This window comes from Urocampus carinirostris, chromosome 15, assembly GCF_059441175.1.
Source record: "Urocampus carinirostris isolate Australia breed hairy pipefish chromosome 15, RoL_Ucar_1.0, whole genome shotgun sequence".
NCBI lineage: Eukaryota > Metazoa > Chordata > Actinopteri > Syngnathiformes > Syngnathidae > Urocampus > Urocampus carinirostris.
This window is the reverse complement of record NC_142363.1, coordinates 3,162,677-3,189,475: the sequence shown is the minus strand read 5'-3', so window position 1 is coordinate 3,189,475 and position 26,799 is coordinate 3,162,677. Positions and strand designations below refer to the sequence as shown.

General features: G+C 38.9%; 1 protein-coding gene across 1 annotated transcript; it reads left to right on the top strand.

The window, feature by feature from the left end:
• The first annotated feature begins 10,147 nt into the window (after positions 1 to 10,147).
• Positions 10,148 to 20,737, top strand: nol10 (nucleolar protein 10). Its single transcript, XM_088355272.1, has 21 exons — positions 10,148 to 10,341; positions 10,716 to 10,761; positions 11,458 to 11,556; positions 11,914 to 11,991; positions 12,084 to 12,121; positions 12,428 to 12,564; positions 12,650 to 12,715; positions 12,810 to 12,870; positions 13,126 to 13,211; positions 13,343 to 13,421; positions 13,519 to 13,668; positions 14,590 to 14,656; positions 15,151 to 15,203; positions 15,820 to 15,946; positions 17,774 to 17,853; positions 17,940 to 18,038; positions 18,725 to 18,817; positions 18,892 to 19,062; positions 19,139 to 19,446; positions 19,536 to 19,638; positions 19,906 to 20,737. Exons 1-21 carry the CDS (start codon positions 10,276 to 10,278, stop codon positions 20,041 to 20,043), a joined length of 2,145 nt encoding a protein of 714 aa, XP_088211398.1. The 5' UTR covers positions 10,148 to 10,275; the 3' UTR covers positions 20,044 to 20,737.
• Positions 20,738 to 26,799: the final 6,062 nt, after the last annotated feature.

The window sequence follows — 26,799 nt, the reverse complement described above, 5'->3', positions numbered from 1 at the left end:
GCACAATTCCCTAAAACACCGGCCCGATAATACGCGCACAATTCCCCAAACACCGGCCCGATAATACGCGCACAATTCCCCAAACACCGGCCCGGATTTCAGCACCTATTGGCGGGCACAAGTCCCCCAACACTAGCCCAGTTCTCAGCCACTAGTGGCGGGCACAATTCCCCAAACACCGGCCCGATAATATGCGCACAAATCCCCAAACACCGGCCCGATAATACGCGCACAATTCCCCAAACACCGGCCCGGATTTCAGCCACTATTGGCGGGCACAAGTCCCCCAACACTAGCCCAGTTCTCAGACACTAGTGGCGGGCACAATTCCCCAAACACCGGCCCGATAATACGCGCACAAATCCCCAAACACCGGCCCGATAATACGCGCACAATTCCCCAAACACCGGCCCGGATTTCAGCCACTATTGGCGGGCACAAGTCCCCCAACACTAGCCCAGTTCTCAGCCACTATTGGCGGGCACAAGTCCCCCAACACTAGCCCAGTTCTCAGCCACTAGTGACGGGCACAATTCCCCAAACACCGGCCCGATAATACGCGCGCAAATCCCCAAACACCGGCCCGATAATACGCGCACAATTCCCCAAACACCGGCCCGGATTTCAGCCACTATTGGCGGGCACAAGTCCCCCAACACTAGCCCAGTTCTCAGCCACTAGTGGCGGGCACAATTCCCCAAACACCGGCCCGATAATACGCGCACAAATCCCCAAACACCGGCCAGATAATACGCGCACAATTCCCCAAACACCGGCCCGGATTTCAGCCACTATTGGCGGGCACAAGTCCCCCAACACTAGCCCAGTTCTCAGCCACTATTGGCGGGCACAAGTCCCCCAACACCGGCCCGATAATACGCGCGCAAATCCCCAAACACCGGCCCGATAATACGCGCACTATTTCCCAAACACCGGCCCGGATTTCAGCCACTATTGGCAGGCACAAGTCCCCCAACACTAGCCCAGTTCTCAGCCACTAGTGGCGGGCACAATTCCCTAAAACACCGGCCCGATAATACGCGCACAATTCCCCAAACACCGGCCCGGATATCAGCCACTATTGGCGGGCACAAGTCCCCCAACACTAGCCCAGTTCTCAGCCACTAGTGGTGGGCACAATTCCCCAAACACCGGCCCGATAATACGGGCGCAAATCCCCAAACACCGGCCCGATAATACGCGCACAATTCCCCAAACACCGGCCCGGATTTCAGCACCTATTGGCGGGCACAAGTCCCCCAACACTAGCCCAGTTCTCAGCCACTAGTGGCGGGCACAATTCCCCAAACACCGGCCCGATAATATGCGCACAAATCCCCAAACACCGGCCCGATAATACGCGCACAATTCCCCCAACACTAGCCCAGTTCTCAGCCACTATTGGCGGGCACAAGTCCCCCAACACTAGCCCAGTTCTCAGCCACTAGTGGCGGGCACAATTCCCCAAACTCCAGCCCGATAATACGCGCACAAATCCCCAAACACCGGCCCGATAATACGCGCACAATTCCCCAAACACCGGCCCGGATTTCAGCCACTATTGGCGGGCACAAGTCCCCCAACACTAGCCCAGTTCTCAGCCACTATTGGCGGGCACAAGTCCCCCAACACTAGCCCAGTTCTCAGCCACTAGTGGCGGGCACAATTCCCCAAACACCGGCCCGATAATACGCGCACAAATCCCCAAACAGCGGCCCGATAATACGCGCACAATTCCCCAAACACCGGCCCGGATTTCAGCCACTATTGGCGGGCAAAAGTCCCCCAACACTAGCCCAGTATGCGATAAAAATAGTATTGTTCTGTTCTGTCTCGGCCTGCTGTGAAAATTCAATTTTGAAAATATTATTTATTCGAAAAAAAAAACCTGTGTGGTTACTTGTCAGACTGCATCCATAAAAAGGAGAAAATCCACCCTAAAGTGTGATTGGTATGTGAAATTAAATACAAACTTCATTTACAACATATTTTTTGTATCAGACATATTTAAAAAAAATCAATGGCTAACAATCTAATACGATTAGTTATTGTTTCGATCAGTACTAAAAAATGATTAACGTACCGTATTTTCCGCACTATAAGACGCACCTAAAAGCCTTTATTTTTTTCAAAAGCTGACCATGCGCCTTATAATACAGTGCGCCTTATATATGGATCAATATTAAGTCGCAAAGTCTTGCAACTAATGCAAGCAGCCGCCAATTAGATTTTCCCCCAAATGCGAAGTAGTCCGCGGTGTATGCTGGGATTTATATACCGGCGTTTCATTGGCTAACCAATGTGTCAATCATCATTTGAATCAGTCACTATTGGCTAATGTTATCCGGAGCCTCGGATAGGCTAGAGGGCCGAAACAAACCCTGCAATTGGCCGAAAAAGATGTGTCAATCATCCGTTAAATCGATCACTATTGGATGAAGTTATTCGGAACCTCGGATAGGCTAGAGGGCCAAAACAAACCCTGCAATTGGCCGAAAAAGATGACTGAATAGCAAGCTTGCTAAAGTACGCCATAAAGAAACATGTTTCATTAGTCTGGATTGACTTCACTCACGGTTGTAAGAAGACCATGATTGCGTATCATTATTGAACGTGAAAACTTGGGTGAGTTATGCGGCTTTATATTTCCCCGGTATCTTGTTTTAGAACGATCTTGATGTTGCTGTGATGAGTTGAGTGAATTCAACTCAATTCCAAGTGTTTATTGTCATATGCACAGTAAAGTTGCGAGCGAAAAAGAAAATAGAAACTAAGGAATGGTTGGCATTTCTTGAATCCCAAGACTTTAACCTTCCGAATGATATTTGAAACGATGCATTTGAGTGACATCATACGGACGCCGCATCCGCACTTGTCTACGACACGTATTTGCTTCTTTGCAAGTTTTGGGAATGTTAAGCGGGTAAGAAGTTGGACTGAACCATTTGACTGTTTTGTCCACGTTCCCATTGTAGCGCCTTATAATCCAGTGCGCCTTATCTATGGAAGATATAGGACCAAAAACTATTTTTTGGGGGTGCGCCCTATAACCCGGTGCGCCCTATAGTGCGGAAAATACGGTACATTAGGAACCTGTTTGGACTTGACAAATGATCTGTATGTGTCCTCTCATGGTGGAGTGTTAGCTGGAGTCCAGCACATTGATTTTAAAACAAATGTGGAAGTACAGTGGAACCTCGGTTTTTGAACGCCTCTCAGTTTGAACAAATCGGTTCTTGACCAAAAATTTCGAGAAATTCTTGCTCCGCTGTTCGGTCAAATAATCGGAGTTCAAACGCCGGTACGCAAGGGTGCGATGCTGAGCGGCGTACGGGTGTAGATCGTTTAGATTGCCCCCACCCCTCGTGAAGAACTGTTATCACGTGCGGACGTGTTTCATTTTGCTTTCGCTTTTAATATAGGTGTACCAAGTGTTTTAGCCCCTAATTATGCCTCCGAAGAAGGTCGGTGCAAGCAGCAAAGTTGCTACAGATGAAAAAAGAAGAGTCTTACGTCTTTCTTATTGACTCCTGTCAGTTTGAAACAGAAAAGCCTGATAGTTGACAGGCAAGCCATATCTGGGGGCATACATCATACAAGGGGACTCAAACCGCAAATGAAGCAGAAAATAACCTGCGATGACTCACTGACTCCAGAAAGACTCTCGTTGTTTCGGGTGAATCCAGGCTATAACATTTGTCTTCTTTAAGCCAAAGCATGAACTTGCCCTGCAAAAGAACTTACACCATTAATACGTTAGGTTTAGGGTTATAAGGTTATAGGGTTAGGGTTATAGGGTTAGGTTTAGGGTTATAGGGTTAGGGTTATAGGGTTATAGGGTTAGGGTTATAGGGTTAGGATTATAGGGTTAGGGTTAGGGATTTTCACATCCCATCTATTTTTTGTAACTTTGAAGATTTGCTAAAAAGAAGGGGTTTAAGCAAGCGCTTTAGGAAGGGATGGAATTTTCTTATTTGACAACCCCTCTACTGTCAGTCTTTGCTAGTTTAAAGTCAATGAATGTCTTCTTTCCTTCTTTTGAGTGTGTACTGAAGTCTAAATTTCTTCTAAATTTTGATTTACCAAGTTATTTTCACTACAAAAATAAAAATGTAGTTATATATAAAAAAACAAAAAACTGTTTTTATATAAAGAATATATTTTTTCTTGTTTGTAATTTCAGCTTGGTTTTGTATGCGTATAGGACTTATTTTCTAATTTCAATTCCTTTTTTCTTCAGGAATGAGAGAAATATAAACAAGTTATCTCATTTTAAGAATTTTCTTTGAAATTACTTCACTATATCATCCATCCATCTGTCCATCTATCTGTTATCTGCACTGCTTATCTTTAGTCGGGTCAAAAGGATGCAGGAGCCCATCCCAGCTATTTTCGGGCAGTGGGCAGGGAACACTTACAATTGATTCATATACAATCAGTCATATCGCTGTGCTTTGCTGTTTGTACATTCCTCAAAACATGAGATACAAAGTTGTTTTAGTATTGTTTGCGCGAAGGGGGACATTTAATGCCGGGGGGACAATTTTTGCCACAACACTGGCCAATTAACCTGACATGCCTCCCGTTGGAATGTGGGTGGGAACCGGATTGCCCGGAGGGAACCCACACGAGCACGGGGAGAACATGCAAACTCTGCATAGGAAGGCTGGTAGCTAGATTTTAACCCATGATCTCAGAACCCATGACCTCATCACTGTGCTAACCACTTAGCTGCCATGCTACCTGTCTTAAATAGATTTATTGTAAAATAAGAAAAACTGAGAATTTTTTTTCTTCTTTATCAAATCTTCGTAGAAAATATTTTTAAATAAGGAAGAATATCCACCTTTCACAAGATTTTATAATTTGAAGCATTTTATTTATTTCATGATTATTAATATTTTTCTGTTTTTCTAGAAAATTAACTTCAACATACATGTCATGATTTGTTCTTATTTTACCAGGAAAAAACAAGTTCAAAACATACAATACAATTTTTCCTATTTCACGTAAGATAAACAAGGTGAAACACAATTGTTTTTGTCATTTTACTAGAAATACAACTTAAGATAAAATAAAAATAAATTTAAAAAAATTCAATAGAATAAAAAAATTAAAATAACAATTGTCGAATATTTTTTTTAATTGCTGCTATGGAGTTAGGACTTGTATTTAATAAATGCATTGCTAAGCTGTTATTTTGATGATTAACTTAGGCCAAAATACACTTGCCTTTTCTGAGTTACTGATAAGTTCTTTCTGTTTTTAATTTTGCACACATGTAAAAAGATGGAATAGATAGATAGAGAGAGAGAGAGAGAGAGAGAGAGAGAGAGAGAGAGACAGAGAGAGAGAGAGAGAGAGAGAGAGAGAGAGAGAGAGAGAGAGAGAGAGAGAGAGAGAGAGAGAGAGAGAGAGAGAGAGAGAGAGAGAGAGAGAGAGAGAGAGAGAGAGAGAGAGAGATAGGATGCCAGTTTATTGTTTTGACCATCATTGTTCACCGTTTACATCAACTGTTTACATCATTGTCACTATCGGCCAATCAAATTTCTGTTATTTGATTCCACATCCTTTAGGGTGAATCTCCTTTTCTAACCTAGAAGATCTAATCAAAAGAAAGCTCAGAGAATGGGTTTGAGGACAGTTGGAATTTCCTATCTGATGAGTGGGCTCTCTACCGCGTTTTCCTTGCAAGTTTAAAATCCATTGATGTCTTCTGTTCTTATTTTGAGTGTATACTTAACTTTAAAATCATCAGTTGCTCAAGAAATGTTTTTGATTATCGTACTTGGTTTATTTTTTCATATGACCCTAAAAATCCGTACTGCCCTCAAGTGGTGGATTTATGTCTCCTGTGAGTACTTAAATGTAATGTTGACCATGAGACAGTCTTGTTTGAAATTCTATGGTATCAAAGAACTATAATATTTGGGAAATGCCAAAGAAGAAGCATTGTGTATATTGCGATTTAATGTTGTTCTTGTGAGTATTGTACCACTCACATTTTGTTGTTTTCTGTGAACAGAGAGCTGCACCAGTAAGGTTGTGCTACAGTGTAAAACCACAAGGTAAAAAAACTAAGGCGAATACAGAATGTTTCAAAAATTTACAATTTGTCTGAACTATTAATTTATTTGATTATGTTTTTTTTCTTGCAGCTAAACACTGTAAGACGTAAAATTAATATCAGGCTTGCACAATAACCTTTTTTTCCTTCCGATAAAGATAACAATTACAATTCTGCTTCTAGCTGATACGATAACCTTTTTTATTTTAAACTGCTATATACATATGTATAAAAATATTTACAAATGAAAGAAAGACACACACAAATTCCCATGATCGTAATGTGTGTCTTTCTTTTTGTTTATAATTACAATAGCATTATACAGCTTAGGGTAACACGTGTCCAAAGTACTGATGGAGAGACTAGAACTTGACTTTATCAATTGATCAATACTTACTTTGTTCTTTAGAACAATAAAGACCAGAAGATATTGTTATGAGCACCATATCGCAGACATTTAGATACAGCAAAAAGTGCACTTGATTGTTGGTAAGTTCTTTATATGAAAATGTGTCACTTCTAAACGTTATACAAGTTCCTCAATACTTAATGTCACAAATGCCTTGGTTAGGAAAAATATATCACACACTTATTAAGTGGCATTATCTTGGCTGTACACATTAGCAGCTACAATAGACAGAAATAAATATACTAATGCCGTTGCAGGAAAGGAAACTACATCTGGAAAATGTACTGTTTGCCATCTTTCATAGTTCTCTCATAGTAGAAACGACAAGGTCTTCTTTCTCGACCATGCCATTCAAGTTGCACGTTTGCAAACTCCGGAAAACACAACATAATTCACATATCCATGTACTTTACCATACGACATGGAACTTACGTGAAAGTGTGCTCAAGGCATTGTAAGCTTACATCCAGGCTGTTGCATGCCACAGCTCGGGGTTTTATTTTCAGCTCCACCTGTGAAACTCGCGACACACACGTAATTTCCTCTTAACAATACAATGAATTCAATTTGCTGTTAGACTTTTTTATGGTTTACTGTATTTAGAAGGTGGTTACAGATCTTTGGTTATTCTACCTACAGTCATTTCAATTGTGTACTGAGTGGCAGGTAAATTTAATTTCAATCCTGGTTGATGGCCGCTCTACTACTTCCTTGAAAGGCATAATCATGTAATTAAAATCATAATCTCATCTCATCTCATTAGCTGCACCACTTATCCTCAGTAGGGTCGCAGGGATGCGGGAGCCCATCCCAGCAATCATCGGGCAGTGGGCAGGGGACACCCTGAAGTGGTTGCCAGCCAATCGCAGGGCACACAGGGACAGACAACTCTCTCATTCACATCTAGGGACAGTTTGGACCAGCCAATCCACCTGAAATGCATGTCTTTAGAATGTGGGAGGAAACCGGAGTGCCTGGAGGAAACCCAAGCAAGCACGGGGAGAACATACACACTCCGCACAGTAAGTCCGGTAGCTGGATTTGAACCCACACAGGAGGTTCCCAAGACCTTAGAACCGTGCCACACACGCGCTAACCACTGTGTCGCCGTGCTGCCTGAAATCATGATAAATGTTCATATCATTTTTAATTCTTCAATTAAAATTTAAACTAGACAAAGCTTGTTCTAACTAGTTTTAATAATCTCAAAATGAAATCTGTCTAAAAGACCAGCATTATCGTAACCTTGTTAAATAGGTTAAATACGACATTGGAAACAACTCATTAAGTATTGTCTAGAAAAACTTCTGTCAGCCTTGAGAGACAATTGCAGTTATGGGGGAAACACATTGAGTGGGTCACAAAAGTCATTATAGAACGGTAGAATGTTCTCTTGTGTAAGCTTCAGAACCGGGTTCACCGACCCCTTAGGAACGCTAAGTTCTTAAGATTGCTCATTGCTAAAATGATCAGTTTTCTAACATGTGTAATCAATTCTAAACAATAACTATAATGTAACTTTTAAGAATCAGCATGAATCAGTAACAAAGAAGCAGCTCTCAGTTTCACAAAGGTTGCCGACCCTTGGTTTAACACAAATGTTGTATGGTTATGATTCTTTATTCATATTGGTCTGCTTAATGTTTTTTTTTAAGTTCCAAAATTGGTGTGGGATACTTGGCCTTTTCCCCCTGGAAGCCTGTCAAATAACCTATCGTGTACACTGATATAAATGATTTAATCTCCAAAAAAAGCTGTTAGTGTAATTAATTGAATCGGTGGTACATCTTGCAGTTAAATAAATACCTCTCAGAGATTTCATGTAACACTCTATTGGGGAGTGAATATAGTGGGTCCTCGCTACTTCGTGGTTCCACGTTCGCGGGTTCGGAGCTTCGCGGGTCTAAAAAATAATAATAATAAAATAAAATAATTAAGCATTTTTGAAGGGGCGTCGCTACTTTGCGGATTTTTACTTTTGGCGGGTGGTTTTGGTCCCCATTAACCGCGATACCCGAGGGATTACTGTATCTCTTTGCTTCATGGTCCGGGCTGCTGGTGCATTGTAAGGCATTAGACAAAAATTAACATTAATGTGCTTGTCGGGCCTAACAGTTATTTGCACTGATTTATGAAATTACAGCATAAGCTCCAGATGGCAAATGTGTGATCGCATACACCTAGCCATCACAATGCAATTATTAGCGCCTTTTCAGCATGTCGGTGGCTGCGTCTGAATCATCCCCCATTGGCTGTGATGTTTCCAGCTGTCTCCATCACCACCCTCAACACTGGTATGTTTTATTCAAAACGACACAATTCCACCCACCTTAACATCCAGAACAGGACGTGCTTGTGTGGGTTTACTTCGGGCGCTCCAGTTTTCCCTACATTCCAAAAACATGCATGTAAGGTTAATTGGCCGGTCCAAATTGTCCCTAGATGTGAATGAGTTGTCTGTCTCTGTCTGTCGCTGTCTGTCCCCTGCCCAAAGACAGATGAACTGTATGTATATATATATATATATATATATATATATATATATATATATATATATATATATATATATATATATATATATATATATATATATATATATATTTGGCTTAAACTGATCGAAGGAAGTAGTTCTCCTGTTTTTTGCATGTCTCCTGAATTTTGGTTTATGAGAATGTTGGTAGAATCAGTGGCTGGAGATGAACTATTTCTATGTTATATGCTTTTAATGACAGAATATTGTGGATATAATTGTAATATAGACAAAGGCTAAATTCTGGAATAGTGCGGCAGTGATAGTTGAAGCAAGCTTTTCATACTTTATCAGAGATGTTGCAAAACTGCTGCTGAAGTCCTGTTTTTTTATTGTAACATCAACATCCTCCTTTAAGCCACTATGACATTTGTTTTTTACCTTTGTTGATCAATGTCCGATCTTTTCATCAGCTCGCCCCTGCATACCAGTCAACCTCCACGGCTCCATACCCTTACAAACTGTCGTATTTTCCCTTACAAAATACAAAAAAATCTTAGACCATATTTTTTTACCCAACATGTTTATTTATGTCTTTCAACATGTTATGTTGTACATGTGTTTCATTATATCATTCTGTACATATTCTTAATAATAAAATATGAAATAAAATAAGAAAAAAGTCAAAACATCAGGAACAATTGTTATCAGCGTAACTAAAATATCTGTTAATAACACTTTAAATTTAAATTTGTAAATAAATATATTGTTTTGAGGATGAAATTATTAGGCAATTCTATTTTGAAAACCAAACCACAATATCAACCACTGATGCTTGTATTGATTTCAATCAGACAATTTAACAGGGACAGAAAATACAAACTTTTGCAGCCTTGTGACTGGAACCCATGTTTTTCATAAGCCTTGAGAAGTGATCGACAACTGAGGTATGTTTTGCTCTGCAAAGAAATGGCAAAACATTACTTCTGCAGCTGTTGAGGAGTTTTTCGGTGTAGTGGTTAATTTCGAGGCCCCTCGGACAGCTGGCCTCAAATGAGTACTGTATACTTTTCCGTTTTTGAGAAGAACGAGGCTTTTTGATGGAAGATGTGACGAGTATTTGGTGATAGAGGGCGGTAATGCACCAAAGCGATAAATGACAACCGCCGTAAAACCTGAAGAAGAAGATGATAGTAGGACCGGGGGCTGTGATGGTTTTTTGTCGGACACATTTGTACGACGTACGTTTGCTTCCGGATTGGCGGCAGCGAGGCAGCGTGGGTCCCGCGTGATGTTTATGTCCACTTGCAGCATTTTTAGAGTAGAAACATGCAGATATCAAGTGTGAACGATGTTAAGATTTACAACTTAAGCCATGGAAAGTCCCTTCCTGAGGTAAGAAGCACGCTTGGATATTAATTTAATGACACTTCCTCATCTACATAACTCGCTTAGTTAGCTAAGCAGCTGTACATTCTTGATAGGACAGTGTAAATGCATTTATATGGCGCTTTTCGTGTCAATGAAGACATCCCAAAGCGCTTTACAATGTGCTTCACACTTACCCATTCACACACACTCACACACCGATAGCAGCCATGCAAAGTGCCAGCCTGCTTATTGGGGGCATTAGGGATTCAGTGTCTTGCCCAAGGACTTCGACATACAACATGGAGGAGCCAGGAATCGAACCTGCGATCTCTTGATCCCAAGACGAGCGCTCTACCACCTGAGCTTGTATTAAAACAATATTTCTTTTGACCGTCCAGTGGCTGTCCGACCGTAAGAAGAGACAACTTCAAAAGAAAGATGTTGGTAAGTTCTATATCTGGTTATATATATGTAGTTATGACTGAATCTCTGGCCAAATAAATATGAGTAATAATGAACAGATAAATATTTCAGCAAAGAAATCAATGTTATTGGAAAAGAGGGGTTATGATCCTGTGTAGTTTAAGGGTGATTCTTGTCATTTAAAATACAGAGCATGCTGACAGTCCTTTTTTGCTTAAAAATAACGTGATCAGTGGAAATAATGAATACCTCAATAAAATTCATCATAATTATTGTTTCTTAAATACTTATGTGGGTCCTATAAGGTCCTCTTTGGCATTGGGCAAATTGTACCTGTTTTTGTTTACCTCAAATTCCTAAAAAAACTATAGATATGGTATGTTGATAGAATTATGTTGCTACTAGATGTCATTGCACTACTATTTTTTGCATTATTGTCTTGATGCACTTAAAACTTGGGTCAGTCTACGAGCACTACCATGTAATTAGTTTTGCCTATTTATTCTAACATTCTTTTTTTATCCTATTTTTTTTCTTTTTTAAGTTTGTATTACATGTTAAACGCAGTCCAAATCCAATCATGTTCATTTGATTGTAATCATTCACAATGAAGACAATTGTAATTCCAATACTTTTTACTTCATCAAATTTACATTGGTATGCTTTGTGTTCAGAAACATTTAAGTAAATCATAAGTCAGTTCCTTGTATTTTTCAGACATTCAGCGCAGGATTGAGCTCATCCAAGACTTTGAGATGCCCACAGTGTGTACATCTATAAAAGTGTCCAGGGATGGACAATTCATCTTAGCAGCAGGTAATTGTTACAAAGTAACGGTTGGTGGTTTTGTTCAATTAAAATGGAATCAAATCTCTAAGTTATAAAATGTACTGTCCAGGCCTTTAATTGGATTGTACATTTTGACGTGACCTTTAAGAGAGATGAGCACCGGGTTTAAATCAATTTGATGTTTTTGGTATTGATCCTTTTTAATTTTCAATATACAGTGACTCAATACTACCATTAATCTTGCTTTTCACTAATAGGAACTCAACCCTACTGTTTTGTACATTCACTTTTTCACATGTTTTCTAATTGTATGGTGTGAAGTTAAAAACAAAATCAAAAATTACATTTCCAGTTTGTTGTTACTTTATCTATTCATCTCTGTAGGGACTTACAAGCCAAGGGTTCGATGTTACGACACCTACCAGCTTACATTGAAGTTTGAGCGCTGCTTGGATTTTGACGGTAAATATTGATTTACAGTAAATATGAAAATCATCTTGATAATACTTGTCATTAACCCACCTGGTTTTATCTGCTTTTCTTTCTCTGCATAGTCGTGGCCTTTGACATACTGTCCGATGATTATTCAAAGGTATATTTGGTATAATCCATTGAAATTTTGTTTGAATATTTTCATTCTTACATTTATGAAACAACATTTGCCAATGATGGCCACAAAGCATCATCTAAATTTCATGTCGTGATATGGGAATGTCTGATATCTGTGATTATTTTTACTGCCGATTAAAAAAAGTTCAATTTTGAAGCTCATTGCAGATATTTGCAATTTTCAAACATTTTAAGCAACCAAAGATAAATAACTGCATTGTATGAATTGCTGCAATGCGCACATCTGAGCAAAAGTTCTAAATCAAAATCTTTGACTCATCTTTTTCAGATTGTGTTTCTGCACACTAACCGTTATGTTGAGTTACATTCCCAACATGGTTTCTACTACAGAACACGAATTCCAAAATTTGGTCGGGACTTTTCATACCATTACCCATCTTGTGACTTATATTTTGTGGGCTGTAGGTAAGAAAGGACATTTTTAATTTGTTAGATATGAAGAAACTCTTCATAAAAATGGAAGTGCATTTCTCACGTTTTTACTTCTTAGTTCAGAAATCTACAGACTGAATCTTGAACAAGGCCGCTTCCTGAGCTCAATTGAGACCGATGCTGTGTAAGTGTACTAAAGCATTTTTGAGTCATTTTCCTTCACTAGATATTTAAGCGACAATGCTTTTTCTTTTTGTTGTTGGCTTTTAATCTACTAGGGAGCATAACGCATGTGATATCAACCCTATCCATAATTTGTTTGCTAGTGGGACCGGCGAGGTAAGTGCCATGATATTCTACACTTACACTTGTACAATATTATATCCTAATAAATTATGATATCTCACGGGTAAGTCTTCAGTTGAATAAAAAAAAAATCTGAAGTTGCAAATGATTTCAAAACAAAGTGACGCTTTTCAAACGGAACTTTAACACTGACACTTAATTTTTGTAATCAATCTATTTAAGGTATCATATTTTTATTTTTTCATTTTGATCGTACACAAAATTTTCATCAACCTGTTTGTTTGCTAGGGGAAAGTGGAGTGTTGGGACCCCCGTGTCCGGAAGCGAGTGGGCCTTCTGGATTGTGCGCTGAGCAGCCTCACAGAAGGAACAGAGTACGAAGCAGTCTGTTGCTCAGAAACACACTTTTTATATAACTAATTTATCACCATTTTATTGTCTGCTTTATTTCATTAGATATTCAAATTCAGCTGCTCTAATTTTTTTTTTATTGTGGTGATTGCAGAGTTAAGAGTTTACCCTCAATAACTGCACTGAAGTTCAATGGTTCGCTCATGATGGCAGTAGGCACCAGCACTGGTCAGGTAAAAAAAGCACTGATGAGGACTCAACATGAAAATAATTGTGAAAAACAGAAGTTTTGTAAGTTGTTTTTCAAAAATTATGTGCTTGTTATGGTAGGTGCTCCTGTATGATCTTCGCTCCAGTCAGCCGCTATTGGTGAAAGACCACTTCTACAGCCTGCCTATCAAGTCTCTCAATTTCCATGATCAAATGGACCTGGTGGTGTCATCTGACTCCAAAATATTAAAGATGTGGAACAAGGACACGGTAAGGCTAAAATTTGAAAAGTAAATTTTCATAATGGTTTTGTTGGAATTACCAGTACCGTATTTTCAGCACTATAAGGCGCACCTAAAAGTCTTAATTTTTTTCGAAAGCTGACCGTGCGCCTTATAATACAGTGCGCCTTATATATGGCTCAATATTAAATCGCAAGGTCTCGCAACTTACCCAACAGCCGCCGACTCGATTTTCCCCCGAACGTGGAGTAGTCCGCGGTGTATGCTGGGATTCGGTGGTTTCCGCCCTGGTTTATTCCTGGACCCTGGCTATTTCAGCTGAAAATGAATATCTCCATTCTGATCCCTGCATAAAGAAACATGTTTCATTAGTCTGTATTTGTAAATATTTTACTCTCTTGGATTTACTCACTCACGGTTGTAAGAAGACCATGATTGCGTATCATTATTGAGCATGAGAACTTAAGTGAGCTGTGCGGCTTTATATTTTCCCGGTATCTTGTTTTAGAACGATCTTGATGTTGCTGTGATGAGTTGAGTGAATGAAACTCAATTCCAAGTGTTTATTGTCATATGCACAGTAAAGTTGCGAGCGAAAAAGAAAATAGAAACTAAGGAATGGTTGGCATTTCTTGAATCCCAAGACTTTAACCTTCCGAATGATATTTGAAATGATGCATTTGAGTGACCTCGTACGGACACCGCATCCGCATGAGTCTACAACTTGTATTTTCTTCTTTGCAAGCTTTGGGAGTGTTAAGGGGGTAATCAGTTTGACTGAATCATCTGACTGTTTTGTCGACGTTCCCATTGTAGCGCCTTATAATCTGGTGCGCCTTATCTATGGAAGATATAGGACCAAAAACTTTTTTTTGGGGGTGCGCCCGTTGCGCCCTATAGTGCGGAAAATACGTTATCTTAAATGTGTTTTTTTCTTTGCTTACCACAGGGCAAAGTGTTTTCTTCCATCCAGCCAGAGAGCAACATTAATGATGTTTGTATGTACCCAAACTCAGGTCAGTTGCTCATTTAAGAGTCAAGGTTATGAACTTAGGATATCTATCCAATGTGCGTCACAAAAGACACATTTTTCAGTATCTAAACCAAATACCAGAGCGCTGGGTGACTACTATGGCGCACGGCAGCTTCTGTAGTTGTAAAAAATTACAATGCAAATTAACATCTATAACCAAGAAATATTCTATAGCTTCTCAATTTTCTTCGCCAGATTAATGTAGTTTAGATAGTGAGAAATACTGTAATATCTTCTCTATATTTTTCTATCGCCACTTGATGGCGCCATGTGCGTTTGTGTCTTTGCCTCGAATGACTGCCTGAATATTTTGTTCAGTTGAAAGTCGTTTAAGACTTTTGTGTATACTCTTTTGTGATCATGAAAGAAAGTTTAGATTTCAGAAAGATCCCCGAAGAAGTTTAACACGCAATGCATCTTTTATCCTCAAGGACTGGTGATTCTGTTAACATTCTTCCTTTCTTATGTGTTTTCTAGGTATGCTGTTCACTGCAAATGAGGATCCAAAGATGAACACATTCTACATCCCGGTGAGTAAGGTTCTGTGTGTGCCAATTTCAAGCTCAGCAAACACTTATTGCTATGAGGGTGGCAACTAACAATTATTCTAATAATCGACTAATCTCAAAATATATATTTTTTTTATTTATAAATAAATCGGATAACAAAAACACATTGATTTCCTTTTTATTCAACTATTTACATATTGTGAAATAAGAAAATAGTGCACAAAACAGAATATTGTGCAATATTGAAGAGCAAAAAATCAGTGTCGAATAACAAACAAAATGCATACAAATGTACGCTATACTCACTCACCTTTCTATTGTAAATTTGTAATTCAATTAAAGAAATGTGAACATGTCAATGAGGATCATGTTGAGGATACTCTCCGTGATGACTGGTGCATGTTGTAGCATTCAAAATGTCTATCTCATCATGAAGCTTGTCATTGTACGTTGGAGATATTTTAACTGTTACTGTATATTTCTGCAAAAATATGTGAACAATAATATCCTCTATAATTTAGATGTTGGTGAATTTGATGTTTAATTTTTCTTTATAGATTTATATTTTTTCTTTCATTTATTGAGTTAGATCATTCACCAATTCACAAGTTCACAAGACTCGTTTATATGACTTCAGGCTCTGGGCCCAGCGCCTCGTTGGTGCTCCTTCCTTGACAACCTGACAGAAGAGCTGGAGGAGAGCCCAGAGAGCACTGTGTATGACGACTACAAGTTTGTTACCCCAAAGGAGCTGGACAATTTGGGTTAGTGATTATGGTGTACAGTTCTTATTCATTATCCTGGTGTGAGTACTTAACAGACGAAAATGTTTAACTATACATAAAGGATACATGTTATGAACGGTTCCAAGGTGTTTTAGTTAGTTTAGGTCTTGTGACATCTAAATATACAAAGGATAGGATTAATGTTCACACACCAGAATTCTGCTGCATTTTGCATGATATCAAACAGTTTTGTCGGTAATGGTGTTGTTCATAATAATACTGTATTACTGTAATACTGTTTACTCTTACCCAAAGGTAGTTTTTGCATGGAGCAGCTGTTTATTGTTCATTTTTCCGCCTAGAAGTAAAAACTGGAGATTGCCTTCAAAGCAGGAGCTCTGCCAAGCTTTTACCAACAGGACATTTTCTCCAAAGTTTGTGTGTCCTCTACCTCCATGTTTTTGGTAGCCACTACCTGGACTTTGACTATTGTTTACATGCTAACACTTTGTCATACACAAAGTATGTGTTTACTTTCAGTCCCTTCATCCCCAGAGTCGATCTGCTTGCGCTTATCTATGTGTGAAGAAAATTAAATATACTTTTTTTATTATTATTTTACTTTGGCAAACATGCGATAGTAATTGCACCAACTGTCCTAACATCATATTAAGTTCTCCTCTTCTTCTGTTTTCTTGCTTACACGTCTGTCCCTTTAAAGGTAAAATGGCCCAATATCATGTGCTTTTAAAAAATGAAGACTGTTCATGCAGTAGCCACTAACTTTCTTAGTCAGAGCAAAAAAATGTATTTCGTGTTTACGTATGTTTTTTTTAAGTTAAGCTTTTCATATTTTTGGTCTTTGAGCTCAAAATTTTCCTTTCAGAATACCCTCACCTAGTACTGAATTTGAAGTGTCTTTTCTAAATATGCCGCATTCACTTTATGGATTTTCTCCTAATGATTTATTTTAAGTAATACATAATTCCAAAACATGGATTCCTACATATTGGAAGGTGGTTCTCTAACTTCATAATCACATTGCGTAGTGTATGTAATTTTGAACAGGAATAACTGGACCCAGTTGTTTTAATGTTGTGTAATCTGTACAATAATCTCAAAAAGTACATTTCCTTATTCAACCTGAGTGTATTTTTTTTTGATGATTCATTCACAGACCTTATGTCGAAGAATTTAAATGTGTGGGGGAAGGGTACTGTTGGGTTTGGGGGATTGTACTGCTTTGGATGGGTTGAATGAACATCGGAATGCAAACTCGGCAGTAAAGAGATCAAATTACTAGAAGCTAAAAAAAGGTTGGCTACTGTCGAATAACTGCAGCCAGCGGTAGTGTTGATTTACAGACGCTGTGTAACTTTCCCTGTTATATAACCTTAAGTAAAGAACGGTTGCAGATCATTATACACTCAGGGACAATTAAGAATCGCAATTCTTGGAGTGAGTCATCTTAGAGTGGGAAGTCTTCATTCACGTAGGTTGAGATGTGTTACGGTACTGTAGTTAGCTGCGTGTGAATGGCTAGAAGGGTCTGACTTATCACAATAACTCATAAAAGGATTTAGTTCAAATGCCACCAGCATCGGCTCGCTACAACGGGTCAGGTGCAATCGACATTTCGTTCTGTGTACATTGTTACACAGAATGACAATACAAGGAAATTATTATATTATTATATTATATGTCGTTACATCTTATTGACCCTGCCTAGCCAGAATGTTACTTCGAAAATCTAGTTATCAATGCAACATTTTTAAATAATTTCTTACATTGAGTTTAAGGCTGTTTGCCTAAAACTTAATTTTAACACTTAAGTATTTTATACTTGTGTTGTTTTTTTAATGGTAGGTTTGTCTCATCTGGTTGGATCATCTCTCCTGAGAGCTTACATGCATGGTTATTTTATGGACATCAGGCTGTACCATAAGGTATGTTGTTACCTTGCAAATGCAGCAGTTCACTCCGAAAATGACGCCAAATAGCTAAGATCTAAATGAATGTTTTTATTTCCCAGGTCAAAAGCATGGCAAATCCTTTTGCATATGAAGAGTATCGCAAGGATAAGATTAGGCAAAAAATTGAGGAGACAAGGACACAGAGAGTGCAGGTCAAGGTGAGAAATTCCAACACCAGTACATGATTCTTCCAGTTAGATTTCAGAGTTGTGGCACATTGTTGAGGAAAACGGTGTTCGATTTGTGTCTTAAGGGAAAAAAAATAAGATGAAACAATTTGGATTCTTCTTCTCAACTTAATTAGTACTCTGCATGAGATGAAAATAGGCCACTCTAGTTGTTACATCACTCCACAAAAACAATGTTATTAAGACAATGAGTGATTTAAATTAAACATTTATTTTTCTTTTCATTCACTGACATTGAACATTATATATGGCAAAGATTGTTTATTTACTCTTGTGTAAATAAACCCGAAACCTGATCAATTCATATTAGACTTAAAACAGCATTTTATTGAGATGCTGTTGCCTGCAGTGATTGTTTACTTTGTGAAGTTGACGTTTATTTAAAAACATAAATAATGTGGCCTTCACAAAACTGAGCATTTAATAACAGCTGCCAACGTAGGTTTTCAATGTAGATTATAATTAAATTTTGAATATGTAGCCCAGGTTATAAAACTTAAAAGAAAAGAGTGCCCCTAACCAATACAATATTTTTCAAAATGTACAATTGTGAATCTTTACATAGTAATGCTGAACAAAGACAACATTTATTATATGACTCAAGAGTTGCATGTGTATATACTTTTAATGTAATATTTAATTTTGTTCTGTGTTAGACATTGCCCAAAGTCAACAAGGAGCTGGCTCTCAGACTGATTGAGGAGGGTGATGACAAAGTGGAGTTTAATTCCAGGAAGAAGAAGGGCAAGGTGGGCACAAGTGGATTTGCAACAATTGCCACTTTGACCAAATTGTCATTCTTATTTTGCTTTTTAAATCGCAGGCCCTGCCCACCATTTTAGGTGATGATCGTTTCAAAGTGATGTTCGAAAACCCTGACTATCAAGTTGACGATAAGAGCGAGGAGTTCCGCCTGCTCAACCCCATAGTCTCCAAAGTCAGCCAGAAGAGAAAGAAGACACTGGAGCTACTTACTCATGATGCTGCTACTCGGGTAATGTCTTTAGTAAACAATTTGTCCAGAAATATGACCACTCAAGAATGTGAATGACTCTGCCACTTTTTTACAGGACGCCCAAGAAGAAGAGGAAGAGGGACGAGCCAGCTCTGAGGAGGAAAGCTCAGATGATGACAAAAGCTGGGTGGAGGAGGTCAGGGAGCAGCGGAGATTGATCTGGCAAGAGGAACGAGAACGTCGGCTTAAGGGGAGAAAGGACGCTGACCGCAACACGGTCTTGCTAGAAAGCAAAAGTAGTGAAGGGCGGAATGACTCCATCGCCACTGAGAATAAGACTAACCAGCCTCAGTTCTATCAAATTAAAAGCGGGGAGGAGTTTCGTGGTTTTAACGATATCTCCCGAAAGCAAAAACTTCAAAAGTAAGTTTTATTCTTTCAAATGTTTAAATGGGGTCACTGTCTATTTTCCTAGCCTTGTGCTCAATTAAAATGATTTCATTTGGGCTCAGGGCATCCTTGGAAGAACGGCTGAAGTTCGAGGAGAATTCTGGAGCCAGCAATGTAACTGACACTACAGTTGGCAGCAAACAGCTTACATTTACACTCAAAAAGGTAGAGCGCTCATCTCACTCTCAAATATAAAAGACGCCACAAAATCTTCTTGCAATGACTGGCCACGACTGTGTTGAATTAATTCAAATCTTTTTAAGAGAGGATTTTATTTGACTGGCACTACTTTAGTGGCAAAGGCCAAACAACCAGACCCAGAGGACCATCTGGCTTTCACTTGTCTTTGCCTACATCTGCCAAGCACTCAAATTAAAAAACAAACAAATAAGCATGCAACAGATCTAATAATATTGTCACTTGTGTGTGCAGTCTGAACAGCAGCGGAAGCAGCAACAGGCGGAACAGGACCACCATGAGGAGAGGAAGAAGCTGAGGCGCTCGGCTGGGCACCTGAACCGCGGCCGTGGAAGAGGATGGACTGGGGGCAGAGGAAGAGGACGGCATTGACAAGGGAGATCAATCTGCTGTTGCCTCGAGTCAGTTACACCAATTAGGACCATGTCCTAAATAGTTTAAGTTTGTTATTTTAAGAAGTGGCCAAGGCTAAAACTGCAAACAGATGGCTCACCTCCACACCACCATTGTAATTGTTTTTTATTTATTGAGACTACAGAAGTGTATTTTGTGGTTGGGATGGGCAAGAACTGTGCAAACACCAGCTGTTTTAAGGTATTAAAACCTGTGATATTGGTTTATATCAGTATCAGCTACCTTCTCATGGCCGTCAACACCCAGGAACCTAGTTAAAGGATTGAATTGATTAATTTAAACAAAAATCATTAATTAAATGAAATGTAAAGGATAATTATGTTAAATGTTAGCTGCTAGTAATATCCATGTACATGAAAACAGATGAGGTATCAAACAGCCTTTATTTGTAGTTTTTAATATAACATTGTGTAAACCCTCCTCAAATCTCAATTTATTGAAGGTAACTGAATTTATAGGATAGTAATTGGGCAATGTTCCCCCTTTTTTTCCCCAGGCGGTTGTGATCAGTTACTGTTTGTAGTTTGTATCTGACGTACCTGTTTCTTGCAAAGTCCCACATAAAAAACGTTTTTATCAGTTGTCAACTTGACCTGTGAGATACAGAATGTCACTTTGGTTGGTGTCAAAATATTTTTATACAATCATCGAATCTTTTGTACATCACACTTTTTACCAAGGGCAGCACGGCGGCACAGTGGTTAGCGCTTGTGCGGCACAGTTCATGTCATGGGAACCTCCTTCGTGGGTTCAAATCCAGCTCCAGACTTCCTGTGCGGAGTTTGTATGTTCTCCCCGTGCTTGCGTGGGTTTCCTCCGGGCACTCCGGTTTCTTCCCATATTCCAAAAACATGCATTTCAGGTAAATTGGCCGGTCCAAATTGTCCCTAGGTGTGAATGAGCGAGTGAGTTGTCTGTCCCCGTGTGCCCTGCGATTGGCTGGCAACCAGTTCAGGGTGTCCCCTGCCCACTGCCCGATGATTGCTGGGATGGGCTCTAGCACCCCCGCGACCCTACTGAGGATAAGCGGTGTAGCTAATGAGATGAGACTTTTTACCAAGCTTCTCTAGCCTCTGCACCAGTGGTCACATATCTTTTTGAAGCTGAAAGCTACTTGTTGTTACTGATGGACACAAAGGGCTGCCAGTGGGATATGATTTCAAAAACAACAATTTTGTTACTATGTTATTACCAGGTTGTAATGTTTAAAAGTTGTGTTAAAACGAGATCATTCAACCACTAAAACACCACGCTAGTTGGAAAGCAAATTTACTGGAAAATCGAAATGATCCATAACTGGTAAAATACTTTCTGAAACGTTGGAGACGCCTGCTCTACTCAATACCCACTGTAATGTATATAGAAAAGCACAGAATCTATTAAAATCTTTAGAATTGTTAATACACAGTTTGCAACACGAGAAAAGGTTACGATGAGTTACACTACAGAAATAGCTTTACTCGTTGCATTGAACTTGAGAAATGTAGAGATCCTCACACAACTACATAGGGAAATATGAGCTAATAGAAGACTGGGTGCTGTCATGAAGGTTTTAGCTTACGTCAATACAGATATTGGGCCAATATGCTTTACTTTTCAAACTTGCTGCCACTGGCAAAGAGTAAGTGAACTCATTGCTAACCTCAAACAGAACTTTTGGGAGAACTTTTCATTGGTTTATGTTTTTCGTCAGTGGATAATTCTAATAAAGGCATGACAAAATGGCAAGAACAAGTGAAAAGCTTGTCATAAATCCAAATGCTACAGTGCCTAGAAGGTAGCTTATACTAGGGCATTTCCAGGCTAGGTTCAAAGTGGATATAGATAATCCAGAAGACAAATATATAATCGGATGAACCCCGACAAGGAACTTTTTCATATTGACTAGAACCACCGACTGTGCTTGTATAAAGAAGAATGATGAGTCGCTTTAGAAGAAAGAATGACACTATGAACGGTGGAAACATTTTAAAAGGGGGAAGGAGGCACATTTCTACCATGCCGACATGATGACTGAACTGTATTGGGAGGATAAACGGGCCCATGTAATCGTGAAAGCCATTGGTACAGAATGGGTTTTCTAGTGTGACTGATTCCAAAAGCTGCTTGGGGGACAAAAGACTTGTCTGTCGATATGCATTACGTGTTGAAAAAAAGTGCCTTATGGTAAAAAAATAAAGAAGGGAGGGTTTGATTATATCTGGGGTTGAAGTTACCGTTTTTGTTGTTGTGATTTATCTAATACAAACTGATCACTCAAGCAGTCATTTATTTCCTAGTACAAGGGTCACTAACGTACATGTGATTTCCAACTGGCATTTGAAATCAATGATGTGATCAGTGTCTTTAGATTATCGATTCTTCTAAAACTTTTTAAAATGAGCCTATATTTTATGTATGTAAATCACTCAATGCACTTAAACAAGGCAGATGCTTTTAGCAGTTCATTAACCCTAGATTAACCCCATTTTAAATAATTATGACCTTGCAATAACATAGAAACAACAATAATAACTTGTTTTAGAAATACATTACACACTAATAGGCATTTGCAGTAACTAAGTAGCTCTAACAGAGCAGAAGTCAATGGAAGGAGACCAAGAGGAAGGCCGCGATTGACGTGGATGGATGGTGTTATGAGTGCACTGCAGGAAAGAGGTCTAAATATAATGGAAACTAGAGCTCTTGTTGGTGATAGAAAGGAGTGGAGAGGTGTTGTAAAAGGATAGTGGTATTGTGGACGCGTTCTTAAGGATGAGCTGGGCACCCGCATGATGCGGCAGGGGTAAACCAGTGAAAGCTGTCAGGCCCTGTGTTGTGTCACCCTAACCCGAGTGACATGGCCGCTTTCTGGTGTCCCGTTTCATCTGGAGGGACGAAAGCATGACCAACTTAGGTGCCGAAGTGCCTAACTTGTTTGGGCAATTGGGTTGGCCATGGTCCAAAAACTTTGTATGTGTTTTTTTGCCAATTTTTTTTCCCTTTTATTTTCTTTGTTATTGTATGTTTTTGTCTTGCTGTCGGTCACTCCTCTTGAGGGATATGACCATGGTAGGTAGATAGAAGTAGCTTTTTAAAACTAACATCCTTAAAAGTACATAAAATGACTGATATTGTTAAAGATATACTTTTTAATCCCCCCAAAATATTTTTTTCTTAAAACTGCATTATATCAATGACAATGTCATATTCCACTGGTTTCTAGTTGTTGAATCTCGTACCTCAGAATATGGCTAGTACCTGTACCAATACCTAATAGCAGTACAGAAAATATACCAAAGCTATTTATCATATTTACAAATAAGGACAACTTAGGTACCCACTTGATAGCTAAAATTTGCCATTTTAAACTATATTTCATCTCCTTTTTGAATGTACAAACATGAAAAGACATATAGAAAAGATTAAAACCACAGCAAGAGAATTTTTGACCAGAAACTGATGCTGTAGATCAGTGGTCCCCAAACTACAGCCCGCGGGCCAGATACGGCCCGCCTCCACATTTGGTCCGGCCCCCTGAACAATACCAGAAAGCATTTTGATTTTTTTCTTCATATATGTGTATTTTTATTTGATAATAAAATTGGACTTTTGCAATAAAATGTTCCTTAGTTATGAACTATTTTCATTATTAACTATTAGTAACTATTTTAGACGGCGCAGCAAGGGTTGTTGACTTGTTAAAATGTTATATTTTGGGATTTTGGTGTTTTGTAAAACAGGAAAAGTGAAGTACCAGTATATCACCACTTGATGACATAGTCTCACGGGTCAGGGAAGGGTGTTTGGGGCAAGTCTCACGGGACCTCACGTACCGGTAATTTAATGAGATTAGTTCAATAAATCACTCTTGATGTCAACAAGTAAATGGTGTCGTGTGAGACTGACATTTACCATCTATTTTGCAGGTGAGATGTTTATACTGGTAACACACTTACTGTGAGGAGGATAATGTGTGAAAATATGTTCGTAAAGGTTGTTTGTGATGTCTGAAAAGTGAGTCGTCTGTTAGCATAAGCAACAGAGTGAGGTATGCTACGTTGTGCGGGACTGGGTTAAGAGTGTACTGGGATGTTAATATGTATATTTGGTTACCATATAAACACAAAGTGAGTTGTTTTGGAAGGTACAGTTATGGTGTTTTTGTTAAATGATTCTTGAAAAGTACCAATTGATGGCAATGTTATTTTGTATTTATTTGTTAAAGGGGATCTCACGTAATTTAATGAGATTTGTTCAATAAATCACTCTTAATGTCAACAAGTAAATGGTGTCGTGTGAGACTGACATTTACTGACATTCTATTTTAACAACAAGAACAAATATATATATATATATTTATTTATTTAACAAATGAACCCAAAGAGGGTTATTTGGTTATTATTTATTTCATAAATAGTGTTATTTCCTGGCTTTTTTTGTGAAGAGCCTAGAGAGGGTTATTTGGTTATTTATTATTTCATTAATAGTGTTATTTATTTTCTGGCTTTTGTTATGTGAAGAATCCAAAAAGGGTTATTTAAATGTGGCTTTCTGGAAAAACATACATTTTTACATTTAGGCACTCCTGCAATCATCACACTTTTCCTGTTACAAACTGACCCCGGCCCCTCATCAGAGAAGGGAAAAGTTATGTGGCCCTCACAGGAAAAAGTTTGGGGACTCCTGCTGTAGATTATTTTGCTTACATAACTTGCATTTACTATAATAAAAAAAAAAGTATAACATTTTTTGTAAACAATCATTTCTCAGTTTGTGCACAAAACAGCAACAGCAGTTGCCTCTGATAAATTCCCAATAAAATGGTTCAAGGCTGCAAGGTATGTTGTATTCATGATATCAAACACTGGAGGAATTTCTGTAATTGAGTTGTCCCCAGGAACTTCTAAATACAATAAAATTCAGGCATCCAGTATGACCCGGTGGCCCACTCAAAGGTTGCCTCAAGGCCACATGTAGGCGGAGGGAATAGTATTTATACTATTGTTCTTTGTTACAACAATTCCTGCTGAACGTTTGATTAAACTTTGAAAATATTCTTGCCTATTCTTCGTGCTAACTCGAGCTGGCATTGTTTGCATCAGCTAATCACCTACTTGCGTCAGCACTAAAAGAAAGGGAAAAATGTGAGTGTTTTTCTTCCCTCTCTTCCCCCGCCAACAACTGCAGTTCTTCGAAATGGGACTGCTTGTCTTCTCCCCCTTCTCCCTTCACCAATGGGATAAATGGTGTGAACCCCCGACTAGAAACCATTGATCTAGGCAAACGTTTGGAGGGGATTTTAAGAGCAGCGGCACCATATAGCTTGCTCAAACTCACGTCACCTTTCCATCACATTTGTAGGACCGTGACTCCTCAAGAATGAATCAAGGAAAAGAAAATTATTGGGAAATGTGGCCTGTTTTCCTTTTCGAATCCCTTGCCATGACAACAAGACTATCTTTCGGGATTGGGTCAAGCAACTCTGACACAAAGAATATGGGAATAGAGGAGGTTTCCACTGGAAATTAGAAGTGCAGTGTCATATATTTATGAACCTTAGCTAAACTGAAACAACAATAACAACATATTGTGCTATGACAGCATGTGATTGAGTTTTTCCCAACCTTAAATGAGACGAGGCAAAAATTGGCCTTTTACAAGATCCAAGACAGCCAAGTCTGTTGTATAAAAGACAAATTAAGAGTAGCCTCTGGCAATGATAGATGAACACAAATACATCGGATATTTTATGACACATTAAGTGGAAATTATGAGAGCACATTGATGCCTTTTTAGATAGCCCACTGGGATATCACCAGAATCACTGATCGAGTGCAGGTATTCTCTTATAGGGGTACAGCTTACTCTCCAACACTACCGTTTTATGTATTAGACTACCGCTTTTCTCCCCCTAAAAATGCCTACAGATACACACAAATATATATATATATATATATATTTCAATTATATTATATTTATATATATATATATATATATATATATATATATATATATATATATATATATATATACAGTGGCTTGCGAAACTATTTGGCCCCCCTTGAACTTTGTGACCTTTTGCCACATTTCAGACTTCAAACATCAAGATATAAAACTGTAATTTCTTGTGAAGAATCAACAATAAGTGGGACACAATCATGAAGTGGAACACACTTTATTGGACATTTTAAACTTTTTTTAACCCCCCAAAAAAAAGTGGGTGTGCAAAATTATTCAGCCCCTTTTCTTTCAGTGCATCAAACTCTGTACAGAAGTTCAGTGAGGATCTCTGAATGATTCAATGTTGATCTAAATGACTAACAATGATAAATGGAATCCACCTGTGTGTAATCAAGTCTCTATATAAATGCACCTGCACTGTGATAGTCTCAGGGGTCTGTTTGAAGCACAGAGAGCATCATGAAGAACAAAGATCACACCAGGCAGGTCCGAGATACTGTTGTGGAGAAGTTTAAAGCTGTATTTGGATACAAAAAGATTTCCCAAGCTTTGAACATCCCAAGGAGCACTGTGCAGGCAATAATATTGAAATGGAAGGAGTATCAGACCACTGCAAATCTACCAAGATCGGGCTGTCCTCCTAAACTTTCAGCTCATACAAGGAGAAATCTGATCAGAGTTGCAGCCAAGAGGCCCATGATTAATCTGGATGAACTGCAGAGGTCTACCGCTGAGGGGGGAGAATCTGTCCATAGGACAACAATACTGCAC